Below are 19892 nucleotides of genomic sequence, written 5' to 3' on the forward strand. Positions count from 1 at the left end.
TTAGGAAGAACTTCCTGACCGTTAGAGCGGTTCCTCAGTGGAACAGGCTTCCTCGGGAGGTGGTGGGCTCTCCTTCCTTGGAGGTTTTTAAACAGAGGCTAGATGGCCATCTGACAGCGATGAAGATCCTCCAAATTTAGGGGGAGGTATTTGTAAGTTTCCTGCGCTGTGCAGGGGGTTGGACTAGATGACCCTGGGGGGGTCTCTCCCAACTCTATGATTCTATGATTTAAGTCCAATGTTTCTGTGCCATTATTCATATCGTAATCACTACAGGGAACAATAATGTGACAGTCAACAAGGAGAGTATCTGTTGAGCTTGCACATCTCAGAAGGCTAAATTCCAGTGCCCTACATATGGGGAAAGTTCTGTTGCTATTTCAGGAGAATCTATGCCAGCAACAGAAGTGATTGAGCTGTTGTTGGCTTTATTTATGTAATGACGTTCTGGGTCTTGGAAGTTTAGAAACATTGATCAGATCTGGGATCAGCGTCACCCATCCTTGTCAAACCTTGGGAGAAACTTCACGGAAGCTTTGGGTACAATTGGAACGTCTTCCACATGGAGGGCGTTGGAACTGAGCCCTTCGGATGTACAAACTCAACAGGCCCTCTCCTTGTTGACTGTCATGCTATTACTCCCCGTAGCGATTCTGATGTAAATACTGACACAGCAACACTGCACTTTATTGCGAGAAAAACATTTTATTATAGTGCTACACGGTTGGAATTTCTTCATAAGAATGTTCTGTAGACGATTGTTTCAGAGGGGGGTAGCCTGGCTTGTAGAACAGGCAGATTCGAGTCCGGTAGCCAGGGCTCATGTTACAGCAGGAGCTCCTTTGCATATTAGGCCATACACCCCTGATGTAGCCAATCCTCTTGGAACTTACAGTAGGCCCTGTAATAAAAGCCCTGTAAGCTCCAGGAGGATTGGCTACATCAGGGGTGTGTGGCCTAATATGCAAACCTCCTGCTACAAAATGAGCCCTGCCGGTAGCACCTTTGGGACTAGCAAGATTTTGGGGGCATCAGCTTTCAAGAAAGAGTCCAAGCTCCTTTCATCAGATACAAGCTGGAATGGAGACCTCTGAGTCCTTCTATCCCAGTAAGAATGTGGGAGCCATGTAGCGAAGAGGGAACTTAGGATATAGAGCTGAAGTGAGCTATTGTAGACAAGAGCAGGGGTCCCCAACCCCTGGACCATGGATCAGTACCGGTCCGTGGCTTGTTAGCAACCAGGCTGTGGAGTGAGGCAGAGACCTTTGCCTACTCAATTAAAGACCCCCCATGGGGGGCAGGGATAGGGTGTGGGCGAGGGGGCAGTCTGGGGCAGCAAAAACCCCAGTAGAAGAAGAAGATGATATTGGATTTATATCCTGCCCTCCACTCCGAAGAGTCTCAGAGTGGCTCACAATCTCCTTTACCTTCCCCCTCCTCACAACAGACACCCTGTGAGGTAGATGAAGATATTGGATTTATATCTCGCCCTCCACTCCGAAGAGTCTCAGAACGGCTCACAATCTCCTTTACCTTCCTCCCCCACAACAGACACCCTGTGAGGTAGATGAAGATATTGGATTTATATCCCGCCCTCCACTCCGAAGAGTCTCAGAGCGTCTCACAATCTCCTTTACCTTCCCCCACAACAGACACCCTGTGAGGTAGATGAAGATATTGGATGTATATCCCGCCCTCCACTCCGAAGAGTCTCAGAGCAGCTCACAATCTCCTTTACCTTCCCCCTCCTCACAACAGACACCCTGTGAGGTGGGTGGGGCTGAGAGGGCTCTCACAGCAGCTGCCCTTTCAAGGACAACCTCTGCCAGAGCTATGGCTGACCCAAGGCCATGCTAGCAGGTGCAAGTGGAGGAGTGGGGAATCAAACCCGGTTCTCCCAGATAAGAGTCCGCACACTTAACCACTACACCAAACTGGCTCTCCTCCCCCACCGGTCTGTGGAAAAATTGTCTTCCACAAAACTGGTCCTTGGTGCCAAAAAGGTTGTGGGCCATTGGACTAGAGGATACTGTAGCCTTCCAAGTGTATATCACTAGTTCTTGTGGCTCCTGAGAAGACCCACATTTTCTACTCATTGTATGTATTCCTGGACAGCAAGTTCTTTCAGGGTGACCACTTTTCTAGGTCCTTTCTTGGCTTTTCTCTCTTCCAGCTTCTCTTGTAAGGTTATAAAGTCCTTGCCAAGGGCATAAGCCAAGGAGATCATTGTTTCCAGCAGGGGCATAAAATATCTGTGGTTGGGATGGTTCTGGAGGCGCAATAAAGCTTTCTCTCCAAATTCGTAGGCGCTTCTGGGATCGTCCAGGTCTTTGTGGCAGATCAGTATGGCGCAAAGGGCTGGGACCAGCAGAATCGGCTTGTGCTTGGTTAGTTTTTCCTGCAGGGGCACGACTTGCAGAAATATTTCCAAACCTTTGGTGTACTGTCCTCCGCGTAGGCAACTGTAGGCTTCCGCCATTTCAGGTTCTATTAAGAAATTGATAAATATTCTCGAAGTCTGGATGCATTCTATGGAATAGAGAAGTCGCAGATAATCTTGGAAGGCTAATTTCCTCTCTGTGATGATTTCTTCTGAGAAGTTCCCAGTCAAGCTTTTTTTGGGAAAGGGAATGTCTTCCATTTCATCGTAAAATGTCTTCAAAAGATCTGCGTGCAGCCTTTCGAAATCTGAGTACCGGCGCTCAATTATTGATCTGTTGCTGTCAAAACTGCCAGTTTGGATAATGATGATTTGGTATTTCTAACAGGAAACAAACCAATAGGAAAAGAAGAAAAGAAATTAAAGATTTTCAAGCATAGCACAAGTAGAAAGTTGGCGCTATGGCAAACTCAGGACGTTTGTTTGGGTTTTTTGCAAACCAAGGTTAGCTCAAACAACAATTCACAGTTTACAGGTTGCAGCTAACCATGGCTGATGAAAACACTAATACTGGTGGGATGCTAACGCCCACTGTATGCTAACAACGTTATTGCAGTTTTCCTCTATGAGCTCAAGATAGCATATATGGTTTCCTCCCAATTTAGTAACACTGTGAGGTAGATAAGGCCAGGGCTTTTTTTGAAGCAGGAACTCCTTTGCATATTAGGCCACGCACCCCTGATGTAGCCATTCCTCCAAGAGCTTACAAGGCTGTTAGCTTTCAGGCCTACTGTAATCTCCAGGAGGATTGGCTACATCAGGGGTGCGTGGCCTGATATGTGAAGAAGTTCCTGTTACAAAAAAGGCTGAGAGAGATCGACTGGCCTAGTGTCATAGCTGATCGAAGGATATAAATTTGGATCTTCTTGTTCCAACACTCTAAATATTACCTCATACTAGCTCTGGATTAGTCAGTTGACTCTGAAAACAAAACGGAGGAGAGAATTCCGTGATGAGGCAACAGGTCAAGGCTGTTTGGTACTGTTTCACACGAACTTACCACATACTTAGAGAAGGCCTTCTCTACAATTCTGGCAGATGAGATTTCAAAAAGTACTCTGACTGCTCGGAAGCTGAGTTTCTCATTCCTCCAATATTCCTGAAGTTCTTTTGTTGTCATGGAAGAGCTGGGACTCGGGGAGTTCTCCACACTTTGACGAGCACCTGAAACATGATAATCAAGCGCAGGAGTGGAATTCTAGCAGGAGCTCATTTGCATATTAGGCCACACACACCAGGGGGTCCAATTCTGTGAGCCCCCAAAGAAAGTGCCTCTATCCTACATTATTTCCAATGAATGGAAGGCATTTAAAAGGTGTACGGTCCCTTCTAATGCGATGGCCAGAACTCCCTTTGGAGTTCAATTATGCTTGTCACAACCTTGCTCCTGGCTCCACCCCAATGTCAACTGGCTCCACCCCCAAAGTCTGCAGATATTTCTTGGACTTGGCAACCCTAAGAAAGCATGGGCCTTCGTCACACAGCAGGGGCCTTCTACTGGCTGCTACCACTCTGATCAGGATCTGCATGGGAGGGCCCGCCCAGAGCACCCAACCACCCCTGTATCTTCCTTATGAGTAAATACCTCTTAACTGTGACCAGGGAGACGTGAGGACCCAGGCAGTTCAACAACAACACCTGCTTATTTACAGTGCTCAAACAATACTAAGTGGGTGATAAACATTTAGTGCAATAGTAAAATATATATACAGTAAAGGTGATGGGGGAAAAAAAAAGCCCAAACACGACTTGCTAAATGTTCCCTGCTCTAATACCAAAACTCACCCCCTTGGGTAAGGGATCTCACCTGTTGCCTTCTCTCCTGTAGCCTTTTCCAGAGAGAACACACCCTGTCTGTGCCTTGGGCCCTTTTATGCTTTCCTCCCAGGTCCAACCCCTCTCTGGACAAATTTTCCCTCCAAAACCTTGCCACTCAATCAGAAGGACAGAGGGAATCCTGGGAAATGTAGGCCCTCTGTAATTACTCCTAGGCAGGCTTCTGGAGTCTGTAGGCCTCACTAGGCCTGGAATCATAATACCTTCTTTCTTCCAGCTCTCCCAGGAGCTAATCCTTCTCTCTTGGACCTACTTCCGCCTTTAAACCCCACACAATTGCAAGGAGGCTCCATAGACCTCTCTCCCTGCTCCCATTTTAGCTGTATCTGAAGAAGTGAGCAGTGATTTATGAAATAGAGTTGCCAATCCCCAGGTGGGGGCAGGGGATCCCCTGGTTTGGAAGCCCTCCCCCCCACTTCAGGGTCATCAGAAAGCGGGGAGGGCGGGAGGGACATGTCTGCTGGAAACTCCATTATTTTCTATGGAGACTGATTCCCATAGGGTATAATGGAGAATTGATCATGTGGTTCTGGGGGGGCACCAAATTTGCAGCACAGAATCCAGTGCCTCTCCTCAAAAGGCCCTCCACATTTCAAAAGGATTGGACCGGGGGGGGGGGGGTCCAATTCTATGAGCCCCCAAAGGTGCCCCTATCCTTCATTATTTCCAATGGAGGGAAGGTATTTAAAAAGTGTGTGGTCCCTTTAAATGTGATGGCCAGTGCTCCCTTTGGAGTTCAGTTATGCTTGTCGCAACCTTGATCTTGGCTCCACCCCCCAAAGTCCCCAGATATTTCTTGCATTGGACTTGGCAACCCTATCCTGAAAGCTTCTTCCCTGCCACATCTTGTGTTAGTCTTTAAGGTGCTCCTGAACTGCTACAAACAGTCCAACGTGGCTACCAGCAATCTCTTTAGTACAGTGCAACTCTATTGCTTGTGTAGAAAATAGGGGTTGCCAGATTCAACTCAGGAAATACCTGGGGATTCAACTCAGGAAATACCTCCTAGAGAGGCAGGAAGTTCTTTTGTTTCTCCTTATTTGAATTAGAGGGGAACAGGCAGTCTGCAGCTGGCGCTCAAAAGGAAGAGGTGGCCAGTGTGGGGCTCCTGCTTCTGGGAGAGGCCTATTCAAGATTGTGAATTCTGGCAATCACATTTAAAGAGACCACACTCCTTTTAAATGCCTTCCCTTTACTGGAAATGATGGAGGATGGGGCACCTTATTTGGGGGATTACATAATTGGACTCCCTGGGCCAATCTTTTCAAAACTTGGGGAGTTTTTTTTTTAGAAAAGGCACCAGATGCTATGCTGAAACTTTGGTACCTGTAACTCAGATACCAATGGCTTGATTCTCCATTATACTTTATGGCAGAGAGACCAAACTTGCTTAATGTAAGAGCCACATAGAATAAATATCAGATGTTTGAGAGCTACAAGACATGAATGTCAGATGTTTGAAAGCCACAAGGCAGGCAGGAAGGCAGGTAGTAAGGAAGGAAGGATTTTGCAAACCACCCTGTGGAGAAATGCCATCCTTAGTCATGATGATGCTTGGTTGGGAGGGAACATGAAACTGCCAGGCAGGCTGCGGCCTAGTCTTCCCTTTACTCCCCCCCTCCCTTCTGGAGTTAAACCATCGACTCTTGGAGGAAAGCCTCCTAGAGAGGCAGGAAGTTCTTTTGTTTCTCCTTATTTGAATTAGAGGGGAACAGGCAGTCTGCAGCTGGCGCTCAAAAGGAAGAGGTGGCCAGTGTGGGGCTCCTGCTTCTGGGAGAGGCCTATTCAAGAGAAAAAGGACCCCAGGCAGGCAGACCGAGTAAGACATCCACAAGGAAAGGCAAGTTTAGCCCAGGGACAGTAGGATGCATTTAAATCAACCTCTTGTTTGTTGTGCTGTGCTGTGCTGTGTGGAACGTTAACATGCAACTGTTTTTGTTTTGTTTTGTTTTGTTTTTCTTTCCTTTTTCTCTTTTAATTAAATATTTTTACTATTTTGAATGCTGGCAGTCAAACTCTGTACCACATAGATCCCGACCGCTTAGACCACGCTGCTTTATGAAGGGGGGCCTGGGGAAGGGGGAAGGCCTGCAGGTGGATAAGGTGCCAATCCTCCAGGGGTTCCCCGAAGAAGTGCGGTGGTCTCTGTGATACCCAAGTACAGGGTGGCAGAGGACCTTGAGGCCTGGCCTCTGAGCTGGAGAGGGGGATTGGGAATCCTGTTCCTCTCAATCTGAACCCCTAGACTGAGCAGGTGGTGGCAGCAAGCCCAAGTGACCGGAGGAGAAATAGCTCCCTCCAGGAGTTGGCGACTCAACAGGGAGTTGACGGGACCGGGTCTGAAGGCAGAATCGGGCCGGTTCCGTCACACACCCACCAGGCTTGGCTTGACAGTGCCGGATTAAATCCTGTGGAGGCCTCTAGGCAGTCAAAATCTTGGGGGGCCCCTTGCAAATTGTCTCAGAGTTGAAGCACCCGCCCCGCCACCCACGGCCCCTGCTACAGCCTACAGGCACCTTCTCAAAAGCCCCTTTGACAGAGCTATGGGGTGGAGGGGGAGGCAGAGAGAGGCAAACTTGGCAATGACGCCAGCAGCAGCCGCACCAGGCAAGTCGGGCAAAGAGCGGCTCAGATGCTGGCTGCGCATGCAGGCTGGGTGGGCTGCAAGCAGGGGGGAACCAGGGGGGAAAGCTGCCCCGGGGCCCCTAAAGGCATGGGGCCCATAGGCCAGTGCCTACTTTGCCTAATTGTTAATCCGGCCCTGCTTGGAGAAGCGATTTAAAGAGACAAATGCCTCCTCCAAGCTGGCCGATGGGGCGGTGGAGGCTTCAAAAGCCACACAATATGCGTGAAAAAGCCACAGTTTGGCCCCCCTCCCTATGGGGATCGGGCTCCATGGGGTATAATGAGTGCCCAGCGGACATTCGATTCCCCCCCCCCCCCAATTTTTGGATAACCCTGAATTGTGGGGAGGGCAACCTTTGTAGAAATGCTCTCTTGAATAATTTGGTTTTGTGTAGTTCACGGAAACCCAGAAGAGCGGGAGCCTGCCTGAAATGATCAGGAACATATTGAAAACATTTCTTCCACTTCTCCTGGAGAAACCGGCTGCTTTGGAAGGTGGAATTAATAGTATTATATTCCATAAAGGGGAAGGGCACAATGAAGATATGAACATATGAAGCCGCCTTCTACTGAATCAGACCCTCGGTCTACTCAGACTGGCAGCGGCTCTCCAGCTGAGGTTTTTCACACCTACTTGCCTGGACCCTTTTTAGTTGGAGATGCCGGGGATCGAACCTGGGACCTTCTGCTTACCGAGCAGATGCTCTACCACTGAGCCACTGTCCCTACCCAATGGAGAAGGCATGCGCATGGGCAGTTGTTGATTTTGCCCATTTGCATTTCGGCACCTGCGGAAGCCCTTGCTGAGATGGGCGAGACTGTTGCGGCAGCGCTTAGGAAGAGAGCAGGCAACCAGTGCTGTTTTAAACCATGTGGAGGCCCCTAGGTGGTCAAAATCTTGGGGACCCCCTCGCAAATTATCTCAGAGTCGGAGCGCCCGCCCTGCCACCCACGGCCCCTGTTGCAGCCTGCAAGCACCTTCTCAAAAGGCCCTTTGACAAAGCTGCGAGGGGGGGGGGAGCAGAGAGAGGCAAACTTGGTGGCAACGGCAGCAGTGGCCGCACAAGGCAAGTTTTTTTGAGAACCTGGACCTTGTTGGTCCTCCATGAATGTATTGTAAAGATTGGGTTCCAGTGATAACGAAGCCTCCAAACTGAAGAAAGACGGATGAAACGTTTTGATATCTAGAACAGACGTCTTTGGAAGGGCTTCCTTTAGTTCTGTGAACTAAATACCGGGATATTGTTACTCCTTTGTGATTGGAAAGACTGCTTTTAAACTGTCGTCTGTGAATATCTTTTTGTTACATGCCCCATGGTACAGAATGGTAAAGCTACAGTACAGCAGTTGGAGCCCTCTGCTCACAACCTGAGTTTAATCCCAGCAGAAGCTGGGCTCAGGTAGCCGGCTCCAGGTTGACTCAGCCTTCCTTCCGAGGTCGGTAAAATGAGTCCCCAGCTTGCTGGGGGGAAAGTGTAGATGACTGGGGAAGGCAACGGCAAACCACCCCGTAAAAAGTCTGCCGCGAAAACGTCGTGCTGTGACGTCACCCCAGAGTCGGAAACGACTGCTGCTTGCACAGGGGACTACCTTTACCTTTTTTAACTTGTTTATTTGAAGTTCTGTGTGCAAGCTTGGTCAAAACACCGCTGGCCTCTACATTACACTGTCTGGGTGCTTAAAATGTATGTTGTCTCTTAGCGTTTTTTTATTTACACACCAGGCAAATTGGGCAAAAAGTGGCTCAGTTGCTGGCTGTGCGTGCAGGCTGAGAGAGCTGCAAGCAGGGGGGAAATGGGGGGAGGGGGAGACGGCCTGGGCCCCTAAAGGCGTGGGGGCCCATAGATCAGTGCCTAATTGGCCTAATTGTTAATCCGGCTCTGCAGGCAACACAGACCTTTCTAGAAGAACAGCCTGCCTCGAGACAACTTCATTTGTTCAGGCATGACCTGGTAGGATGGCAGGTTATAAATCTTCACTTTGGAAGGGGGAGGTGTTGTTGGCAAAGGTATATTTCGGAGCTGGTATTTGAACACCACCCCCAAGGTGGGTTTTGTTAAGTGGGTACGTATGTCATCTGTTTTGCCTGGTATGCATGTGAAGCCATTTCATTCGAAGTTCCTGTTTTCAGCTGCCAAGTGGCAGGCGGGCTTCGTGCTATTTCAGTTCCGACGCTGAAGGGAATTTCTATTTGAGCGAAATTAAATTTGGTGTAACTCAGGGCAACCAGATGCGAAAATGAGGAAGGCACGTCGCCAGCCTAACCTGGGAGCTCGCTGGTTTCTTTCTGTTCCTGGCTTGCTGGAAACGAAGTCAGGACTTCGTAGCCGTCGTCTTCGTCTGAAGGGGCAGCTGCAGGAGAATCAGGCATGATCCGTGTTGCTTCTTGTTCGTTGCTTTCTCTGGAGTAGGGCTGGCCTCCGTCCATGGCAGAGCTGTCAGAAAAGGAAAAAGGAATCATGAGCGCTTGCTTTTGGGTTGCCAGCTTGGGAAATCCCCAAAGTTTTGAGCATGCTTCCTAGGGAGAGCAGAGTTTGGGGCTGGGAGGGAGGTCAGCATGGGATATGATACAACAGAGCCCTCTCCAAAACAGCCATTTCCCCCTTAGTGTTGCCAACCTCCAGGTGGGAGCAGGAGCACCCAAGGTTTCGTGAAACCAGCCTCAAATAAGAAATCAAAGAAATAAGAAATTCATATTGTTTTACGTCACCAAATGTTATGTCCTGCATTCAAATCCCTATGTACAGCACAGCGCACGCTACAGAGGCGACCAGTGGAACCCAACTGGTCCCCGGATGTAGTTCGCTAATACGCACTGCCAATCAAGATCTGTGGCGGGAAGTTTAACTGACCAGGATTGGACCTGGCCTCACGGAGGGTTGTTCCGGGGCATGTATATAATCGGGACCTGGCCCGCCATTCTCTCTCTTGTGATGTGCCCGCTAATAAAGTATGTTGCCTTCAACACGTCTCGTCACTGAGTACATTACACTGGCGACGAAGGTGGGATCTGGCTAGGAGGACTCCCCAAGCGGGAAGTCGCTGACCTGGCTGGAGATGAGAAAGGCACGGAGCCGCAAGAGACAGAAGCGCCCGCCGCCGCCATGGCGAACCCGAGTGTAATGACGGGCCATCTTGTTGAGTTCAACCCCGCCAACCCTGAGAGGTGGGAGACCTACACGGAGCGGGTCGAATGCTACCTACGCACAAACATGATTATCGACGACAGCCGCATGAGGGGAGATCGCCAGAGGTCTCTCAGCCCCTGCAATGCTCACCGAGAGAACGTACGGGGAGAACATCAGACTCCTCACTGGGCTTTTCTTGCCCCAGCCTTCCATCATTGCCCGCCGATTCCTCTTCCACAAGAGAGATCAAGGGCCCGGAGAAACGGCTGCCGTCTACCTGGTCGCTCTCCGCCAGATCGCAGGGAACTGCAGTTTCGACAAGTGGGAGGAAGCCTTGAGAGACCAATTCGTATGGGGCCTCCGAGACGAAAGGCTGCAGCAAAAGCTCTTCGCAAAGGAGGAGCTCGCCCTTCAACAAGCTTTCAACGAAGCAACCGCGTTTGAAAGAACCACCAAAGCATACAACAACCCGCGAGGAGAAGTCCACCAGGAAGAGATGGTGCCCGGCGACCCAGAGGACAAAGAGGCCTTCCAGCTCCGCCGCCAACAAGGAATGGGCCCGAGAGCCCCCACGCGGCAACGAGCCACAGAGAGACCGACCAACAGCAAGTATGCCAGCTGTGGCGACCCCCACGAGAGACGGGACTGCCCCTATCGCAACATGGACTGCAGGAACAGCGGGAAGGTGGGCCACATAGCATGGGCTTGCCGGGCCAAGGTAACTCGCAGACACCAGGCTGCTCACCATGACTCGACTGATGCTCACACAACAGCATCGACCAGCCTGCAGGTAATGAACTTGCCCCTCACCGCCCCCGACAAAGTTAGACTGTCAGTCCTAATCGAAGGCGTTCCATGCAAAATGGAGGTGGACTCGGGCTCCTCCATATCTATAATTTCGGAGGAGACCCTAAGAAAACTGTGCCCCCGTTGCCGGCTCCAATTGAGATGGCTGATTTTATACTGCGGGACTTTCAGAAAAACCCCGTACACATTTTGGGCTGGGCCATGGTACAGGTAGAGAGGAAGAACTTCAGGGGGCCACTGGACATTCTAGTGGTTAAGCGCCAGCTCACCACATTACTGGGGCTGGCCTGGTTTAGACCGCTAGGTATTCAATTAGTGGGCGTGCAGCAGATGCAAACGAATAACTTCGAGAACGTTTGCCGGGAATTCCCCGAAGTTTTTGATGGGACCCTGGGTGGTTACCTGGGTGGCTGCCCATCACCTTACCTCTCGATCCCCTCGTTAGACCGATAAGACTGAAGGCCAGGCGAGTTCCGTTCGCTCTAAAACCTAAAATAGAAGTGGAGCTGGACCAACTCATGGCCCAGGGAGTGCTGGAACCGGTATCCTATGCTGCCTGGGAAACACCCATAGTCACCCCAGTGAAGCAGAACGAGGATGTGCGAATATGCGCTGACTACAACTGCACTATCAATAAAGCACTACAGGACAACCCATACCCCGTCCCAGTGGTCAGCCACGTCCTGGCAGCCCTAGCGGGTTCCAAGGTTTTTGGAAAACTAGACCTGGCCCAGGGTTGGAGGCTGGCAACCCTAATTGCACTCGATGGACATCTTTGGATGTATGTTCTGGATTTAGGGTTCCTATTCCTCCAACCCCAGCAGGACTTGCCCCGATTTCGGGGCCTCCAACCTGCTGCCACAGAACTGGCCTGCAGGGGGCATGATTATGTCACCTAGAAGTGACGTCATCGTGTAGGGCACACCGCACCCAGCATGATTATGTCACCTAGAAGTGACGTCATCGTGTAGGGCACATCCTGCGGGGACGTGCTAGCATTTGGGAAGAACTCCATGATAACCATAGAGTTTGCCTTCAAATGCTAGAGCAAGGGTGTCAAACTTGCAGCCCGGAGGCCGAATGAGGCCCCCAAGCAACTGGCTGTCGTCTGCTTCCTTCTCCCTCTCTCTGCTTCCTTCTGCATCACAGCTTGCTTTGCCGGGGTTGCTCAATTGCACAGGAGCTACAGAGCAAAACCTCTATTTTCTCAATTGGCTGAGGCTCCTCCCTGGGGGAGGAAGGGGGGGGAGAGCTTGTTTTGCCAGGCTCTCACAATCACACAATCACACAGCAGAGCTACTGAGCCAAGCCTCTCCTCCTTCTATTGACTGAGGCTCCTCCCTCTCCTGTTCCCCTGAGGAAGGAAGGAAAGAGCCAGAGCTTCCTTTGCCCAGTTCCCTGGGTCCCATGGGAGAAATACAAAGAAAGCACCTTTAAGGTCGATGAGTGCTAAGCATATTTTAATTTTTTTTAAAAAAATTGTTTTCTGCATCCTTTATAAAGTTTCTATCTCTGCTACCTAATCTTAAATAGGAACACACATGGCCCAGCCCAACAGGGTCTCATTTATGTCAAATCTGGCCCTTATAACAAATGAGTTTGACACCCCTGTGCTAGAGCATTCCCTGGGTAACGTGCCCTGTGTGATGATGTCACTTCTGGGTAACATCATCGCAGTATGCATGTTTCACATTGAGAATATCACAGGGAAAAGGACTATCGTCATCCCCCCACCACCACCGGCAGCCAGGTAAGACCTGGCAACCCTATTGGGATTTGTTCTTCTGGTTTAGAGTCTGGGTCAGTTTGGTATATTGAAGCTGTGTAACTGGGTTAAAAAGGTAAAAGGTGAAGGTAGTCCCCTGTGCATGCATCAGTCATTTCCGACTCTGGGGTGATGTTGCATCATGACGTTTTCACGGCAGACTTTTTACGGGGTGGTTTGCCGTTGCCTTCCTCAGTCATCTACACTTTACCCCCAACAAGCTGGGTACTCATTTTATAGACCTTGGAAGGAAAGAAGAAGAAAAAGAAGATGACAAAGATGATGATGATAATACTGGATTTATATCCCGCCCTTCACTCTGAATCTTAGAGCGGTCACAATCTCCTTTACCTTCCTTCCCCCACAACAAACACCCTGTGAGTAAGTGGGGCTGAGAGAGCTCTCACAGAAGTTGTCCTTTTAAGTACAACTCCTGCGATAGCTATGGCTGACCCAAGGCCATTCCAGCAGGTGCATGTGGAGGCGTGGGGAATCAACCCGGTTATCCCAGATAAGATTCCGCTCACTTAACCAATACACCAAACTGACTGAGTCAACCTTGAGCCTGCTACCTGGAAAGACTTACCTCCCAGGAAGGGAAGGAGGAAGAGAGAGGGAGGAATAAATCTTCCTAAGAAGTAATTCTCCCTGAAGATAGTTCATATTCCACATTGGCAGCTATCAGCCAATCATAGTAAGAGGGAAGGCAAAGGTGGCCTAAATTATGACCAGTTTATATATTAAAATATATTTAGGCGACTCTCTCCATTAAAAATGCTTACAGTGGCTTAGAAGCTTAGAAACGTAAAATGATAAATCAATGTTAATTAGAACAGATTAAAGGGGGCAGGTCAAGTCCTTCAAAGCAGCAGATAAGAAAGGCATTCAGTCTCGTGGAAAATAAAGATCAAACAGCATGCGGAAACAATTCAGTTCCAGTTCAGAGTGGTAACTAGAGAACAGATTAAATGTACTAGAGAGCATCCTATATAAACAGACGAAAATGGGGGGGAAAGGGGAATACGTGAAACAGCAACAGAGGGGGAGGAGAACCCAGTTCCTCACTTCCGTGATGCGTTCGCCAGCCAGGGCCAGATTAAACCCTGTGGAGGCCCCTGGGCAGTCAAAATCTTGGGGGCCCCCTTGCAAATTATCTCAGAGTTGGAGCACCCGCCCCGCCGCCTGCAGTCCCTGCTACAGCCTTTAGGCACCTTCTCAAAAGCCTCTTTGAGCAAAGCTGCGGGGGAGAGGGAGAGAGAGGCAAACATGGTGATGATGCCAACTGCAGCCGCACCAGGCAAGTTGGGCAAAGGCTCAGTTGCTGGCTGCACCTGCAGGCTGGGTGGGCTGCAGGCAGGGGGGAAACCGGCAGGGGGGGGAGCTGTCCCCGGGCCTCTAAAGGTATGTGGGCCCTTAGGCCAGTGCCTGCTCGGCCTAATTGCTAATCCAGCCCTGTTGCCAGCTACTGTTTTTAAAAGGCCACGAGGGCATGATACGCTCATGATTTATTATACAGTTGCCAACCTCCAGGTGGTACAAATATAGGGACTGTGGTGGATTGAACAAAATGGAAAACTTTAGGTCACGCCGTGTCAAACAGAAACCATCTTGCTCAAGATTTATTCAAATAATATAAACAGCGAAAATCCAGATGCTATTAGTATAGCTATAGAAAGCCTTAATAAAGAAATATGATTCATATGAAATATGATATATAGAATCCTAGAATCACAAAGTTGGAAGGGGTCATACAGGTCATCTAGTCCAACCCCCTGCTCAATGCAGGATCAACCTAGAGCAAGGGTGTCAAACTCATTTGTTATGAGGGCCAGATCTGAAATAAATGAGACCTTGTTGGGCCGGCCCATGTCTGGTTGGGCTGGGCCATGTCGGGCTAGGCCATGTGTGTACCTATTTAAGATGAGGTAGAAGAGATATAAACTTTATAAAGGACATAGACAAACACAATTTTTAAAAACCCTGAAAACATGCTTAAAACATTAGCACTTGTTCAAGTTCAAGTTTATTTATATCTCACCCTTCCCACCGAAGTGGCTCAGGGCAGCTCACAACACATAAAAATCTAACATAATTTGAATTTAAAACATGTTACACAGTTAAAACAATAGAATAATAAAACATATAATGGCGGTCTATCAGAACTACACTCAGCTTCCAATGCCAATTAGTTATAAGCCAGCCGGAAGAGGGCTGTCTTACAGGCCCTGCAGAACTGACCAAGGTCCCGCAGGGCCCTCACCTCTTCTGGCAGTTGGTTCCACCAGAAAGGAGCCATTATAGAGAAGGCCCTGTCCCTGGTGGATTGCAGGCGGGCCTCCTTTGGCCCGGGGATAACAAGCAGATTTTGAGATCCCGATCTCAGTACTCTCTGGGGAACATGTGGGGAGAGACGGTCCCTAAGGTAGGCAGGTCCTAGGCCATATAGGGCTTTAAAGGTAATAACCAGCACCTTGTACTGAACTCGGTATATTATTGGCAGCCAGAGCAGAGTCCGGAGCCCTGGCCGAATGTGCTCCCATCTTGGGAGCCCCAATAACAACCGGGCCGTGGCATTCTGCACTAACTGCAACTTCTGGGTTTGGCACAAGGGCAGCCCCATGTAGAGGGCATTACAGTAGTCCAACCTCGAGGTGACCGTTGCATGGATCACCATTGCTAGGTCGTCGCGCTCCAGGAAAGGAGCCAGCTGCCTCGTCCGCCTAAGATGAAAAAATGCGGATTTAGCAGTGGCTGCTATCTGAGCCTCCATTGTTAAGGAAGGCTCCAATAGTACCCCCAAACTCCTGACCTTGTGCGCCACTAACACTAACAAAAACTGGCAGGGGGATTTCCCCTCCCGGACCACGACGACCCAAGCAAAGGACCTCTGTCTTTGCCAGATTTAGCCTCAGCCCGCTCAGCCTGAGCCACCTGGCCACGGCTTGTAACGCCCGGTCCAAGTTTTCTGGGACGCAGGCCAGCCGGCCATCCATAAACAGATAGAGCTGGGTGTCATCAGCGTACTGGTGACAACCCAGCCCATACCTTCGGGCAATCTGCGCAAGGGGGCGCATATAGATGTTAAATAATGTCGGGGAGAGAACCACTCCCTGAGGCACTCCGCTATCAAGCGTGTGTCTCCGGGACAGCTCACCCCCAATCACGACCCTTTGTCCCCGACCCTCAAGGAAAGAGGAAAGCCAGTGTAAGGCCAGCCCCTGAATCCCCGCGTCGGCGAGGCGGCAGGTCAGTAGCCAATGGTCGACCTTGTCGAACGCTGCCGACAGGTGCAACAACATCAGCACCGCCGAGCCGCCCCTGCCCAGATGCCGTTGAAGGTCATCTACCAGGGCAACCAACACTGTCTCCGTCCCATAGCCCGGGCGAAAGCCGGACTGAAAGGGATCAAGGACGGAAGCATCCTCCAGGAAACTCTGTAGCTGCATCACCACTGCCCTCTCGATAAGTTTGCCCAAAAAGGGCAAGTTCGAGACCGGCCAGTAGTGTGCCAATTCGGCCGGGTCTAATGTTTTTTTCAGGAGGGGGCAGACCACCGCCTCTTTAAGCGGTGTTGGAAAATGCCCCTCCCTCAGGGATCTATTTATGATATCCCGTACAGGATATCTAAGCTCCCTCTGGCAGGATTTAATCAGCCAGGAAGGGCATGGGTCCAAATTGCAAGTTGTTGGGTGTGCAGATAAGAGGATCCTGTCAACTTCCTCCAGGCTGAGAGCACCGAAACCATCCAGAACATGATCCGAAGAGAGGCATGGTGCCTCGGGTTCACAAACTGTCTCTAATATGGCAGGGAGGTTGTGGCGGAGCGACGCGATCTTATCCGCAAAAAAATTCGCGAAAGCCTCACAGCCAATCTCCAATTCGTTAGAATTTGGTCTGCCTTGTGGCAGCGTTGTAAGATTCCGAATTATATTGAATAGTTGTGCTGGGCGCGAAGTTGCAGACGCAATCTTAGCCGCAAAGTATGTTTTCTTTGCGGTTTTGATTGCCATCTCATAAGGCTTCATAATTTCTCTATAAGATGTTCAAGTTGCTTTGTCTCGAGTACACCGCCATTGCCTCTCTAGTCATCTGAGTCCCTGTTTTAATTGCCGCAACTCTTGATTATACCAAGGTGTCGGCTTTAAACGCGGGCGCAGAGGACGCCTAGGTGCGATCTCATCGACGGCTCTGGAGAGCCTATCATTCCAAGACTCCACCAGATCATCCAAGGAATCGCCAGGGAGCCAGGGATCCCATAGCACCATCAGGAACCGTTTCGGGTCCATCAGGCTCCGCAGGCGAGCTAAAATACGCTCTCCGCCTAAACAGGTTTGGGGTGGCACATCCACACGAGCCTTGAGGGCATAGTGATCCGACCATGGCACTGCTTTAGCAGTAATATCGTTCACTAAAACTCCCGCCGCGAAGACCAAGTCTAACATGTGCCCTGCCTGATGGGTGGGCGTTGTAACAATTTGGGAGAGTCCCAGTGTCGCCATGGATGACACCAGGTCCATCGCCCGATTGGAGGCCGCGTTATCGGCATGAACATTGAAGTCACCCAAGACCAGAAGCCTTGGGCACTCCAACGCCCAGCCCGCCGCAGCCTCCATCAGGGATGGTAAGGCGCCAGCCGGTGCGTTAGGCGGATGGTACACCAGCCAGATCGCCAACCCCTCCCCAACGTCCCACATCAGACCGGCACATTCAATGCCCTTGATCTCCAGGGCCGGGAGAGCCCAAAAGGAGTAAGCCTCTTGTATGAATAGTGGCACTCCTCCCCCCTGCCCACTAGTCCGCAACTGGTGAAAGACCGAGTATCCCGGGGGGGGTGCATCTGGGTGAGAGCTACAGTCTCCCCATCGCGCACCCAGGTCTCGGTCACGCATGCCAGGTCCACGTCCTGCTCTAGCAGGAATTCCCGAAGGGTAGCGGTCTTATTATTGATGGACCTGGCATTACATAACACCAGTGACGGAGGCGAGTAATTTCGCCTGGCCCCACTACCTGTCACTGTCGGGATGGGACGCAGGCTGGAAGGTGGCCGAGCGCTGTCATGTCTCAGCCTCCTTCCCTTATAATTCTGCCTGTTCCCACTGTCACACCTTCCCCTCCCCAGGAGTACAGGAATCCCCAGGCCCGTCATTTCCTACTGGTGGCCACCAGCCCCTCAACTGGCAGAATAGTTATACCTATTCCCTCTTCACTCTCCCACCTCCAACCAATAAACTGCCAACTACCAGTAACTAATAGTTATTTAATTTAAATCCCTCCCCCAATCAATCTCTAATTCATTAGCTAACAATAATCAAATTAATACTTCAGTTGGCTCCATAAATAAAAACCTTCCCCAACCTATAACCCATCTCTAATTAGTTTGTCATAAATAAATTTCCAATTTGCTAATCAATAAATATCATTTAAATAACCAATAAATAATTATCCAATTCTATTTAAAAAATTTGGCAGTTAAAATTCATTGGAATTTGTTGGTCTTAAAGGTGCTTTCTTTGTATCTCTTTCGTGGGATCCAGGGAACTGGGCAAAGGAAGCTCTGGCTCTTTCCTTCCTTCCCCAGGGGGACCAGGAGGGGGAGGAACCTCAGCCAATAGAAGGAGGAGAGGCTTGGCTCAGTAGCTCTGCTGTGGGATTGAGAGAGCCTTTCAAAGCAAGCTCTGCCTTTCCCCCTTGGGGAGGACCCTCAGCCAATGGAGAAAATAGAGGTTTTGCTCTCTAGCCCCTGTGCAATTGAGCAAGCCTGGCAAAGCAAGTTGTGATGCAGAAGGAAGCAAGAGAGAGAAGGAAGCATGGGAGAAATACAAAGAAAGCACCTTTAAGACCAATGAGTGCTAATGTTTTAAGCATGTTTTAAGGGTTTTTTTTTTAAAAAAAATCTTTAATTGTGTTTGTTGGTGTCCTTTATAAAGTTTATATGTCTGCTATCTAATCTTAAATAGGTACACATGTGGCCCGGCCCAACACGGCCCAGCCTGACAAGGTCTCATTTATGTCATAACAACATAAGAAATGAGTTTGACACCCCTGCTCTAAGCTGTGGAGTCTTGTGAGCAAAGATTCTACTTTGTGAGTTACTGGCGTGAAAGTTGTGAGCTCCTGCATACATTAGTTTGCTCTAGGCCATTTTTCCTGAGCTAAGACAGAAATGTGTGAGCCAGAGGGTAAAAAAATATGAGCCGGCTCACACTAACTCAGCTTTGAGGGAACACTGCTTGTGAGGTAAGTGGGGCTGAGAGAGCTCTCGAGAGAACTGCTCTGGACAGAACAGAGTTTGTGACTCTTAAGGACTACCCCAGGGATGGCCAAACTTACTTAACATAAAAGCCACAGAATATATGTCAGATGTTTGAGAGCCACAAGACGTGAACATCAGAAGGCTGAGAGCCGGAAGGAAGGCTAGCCAGATAGAGGGAGGTGAAAAGAAAGCAACTTGAACTTTTAATGCATTCTCTAAGCCGCTGGCTGGCTTGGTTTGAAGAAGTGATTTAAAGAGAGAAATGCCTTTTCTTAGCCGACCGATGGGGCAGTGGGGGCTTTGAGAACCACACAATATGTTTGAAAGGGCCACAGTTTGGCCACCCCTAGACTACACCAAACCGGCTACACCAGAGCACTTACACACACACACATGTGCTGCTTCCTGACAAGATATAGCTAGCCAGATACCTTTGGGAAGCTTTCAAGGAGGCAATGAAAAGAACAGCTGTCCCAACCTATTGGTGTTCCTACCTTGCAAGGGACATTTTGCAACATAGAAGTCTTCTCCAATTGCTTTTAATCATTTCCCCCCCCTTTGCCACGAATAACCCATAAAACCCCATCTTATTGCCTGGCACCCAGCAATATATAAAGCAATAAATACAATACTGACCTGCGGCGTTCAGGCAATCGCTGCAAAGCTGCAACCGGGTTTAAAAAGTCCCTAGAATTTTCTGCAAGTATTGCTTTTGGTTCCTCCCCATTCTGAGAATAGCAGCTTTCGCTTGGCACTAAAGTCGCCAGCAAGAAGAAGGAAGTGCTCTATCTGGCTTCCTGGCTCAATTTATTTTCGGTGTTTGAAGAGGGTGGCGACGTCGTAAATAAGAGCAGGATTCAAGGTCTGGTGATCTTTCGTGCTGGGCTGAGTATCCTGTACTTTGAGGGCTGCAAGAGCCTTGATGCATCTTTTCTGTACATTCTGCAGGGGCTAGGATTGCCAGTGGGGAGCTGAGGCCCGGAGACCTTCCAGCACTGGCAGTGACTCTCCAGGCTACAGAGATGAATTCCCCTGGAG

General features: G+C 49.8%; 1 protein-coding gene across 1 annotated transcript; it reads right to left on the reverse strand.

Moving 5' to 3' along the window:
• Nucleotides 1-2085: 2085 nt before the first annotated feature.
• SNX20 (sorting nexin 20) lies at nucleotides 2086-9329 on the reverse strand. The gene is made up of 3 exons (XM_060254083.1): nucleotides 9167-9329; nucleotides 3441-3604; nucleotides 2086-2761 (listed from the first exon to the last, which is right to left on the reverse strand). The coding sequence occupies exons 1-3, from the start codon at nucleotides 9327-9329 to the stop codon at nucleotides 2093-2095; spliced, it is 996 nt and encodes a 331-aa protein (XP_060110066.1). The 3' UTR covers nucleotides 2086-2092.
• Nucleotides 9330-19892: the final 10563 nt, after the last annotated feature.

This window comes from Heteronotia binoei, chromosome 14 (assembly GCF_032191835.1).
Source record: "Heteronotia binoei isolate CCM8104 ecotype False Entrance Well chromosome 14, APGP_CSIRO_Hbin_v1, whole genome shotgun sequence".
Taxonomy (NCBI): Eukaryota; Metazoa; Chordata; class Lepidosauria; order Squamata; family Gekkonidae; genus Heteronotia; species Heteronotia binoei.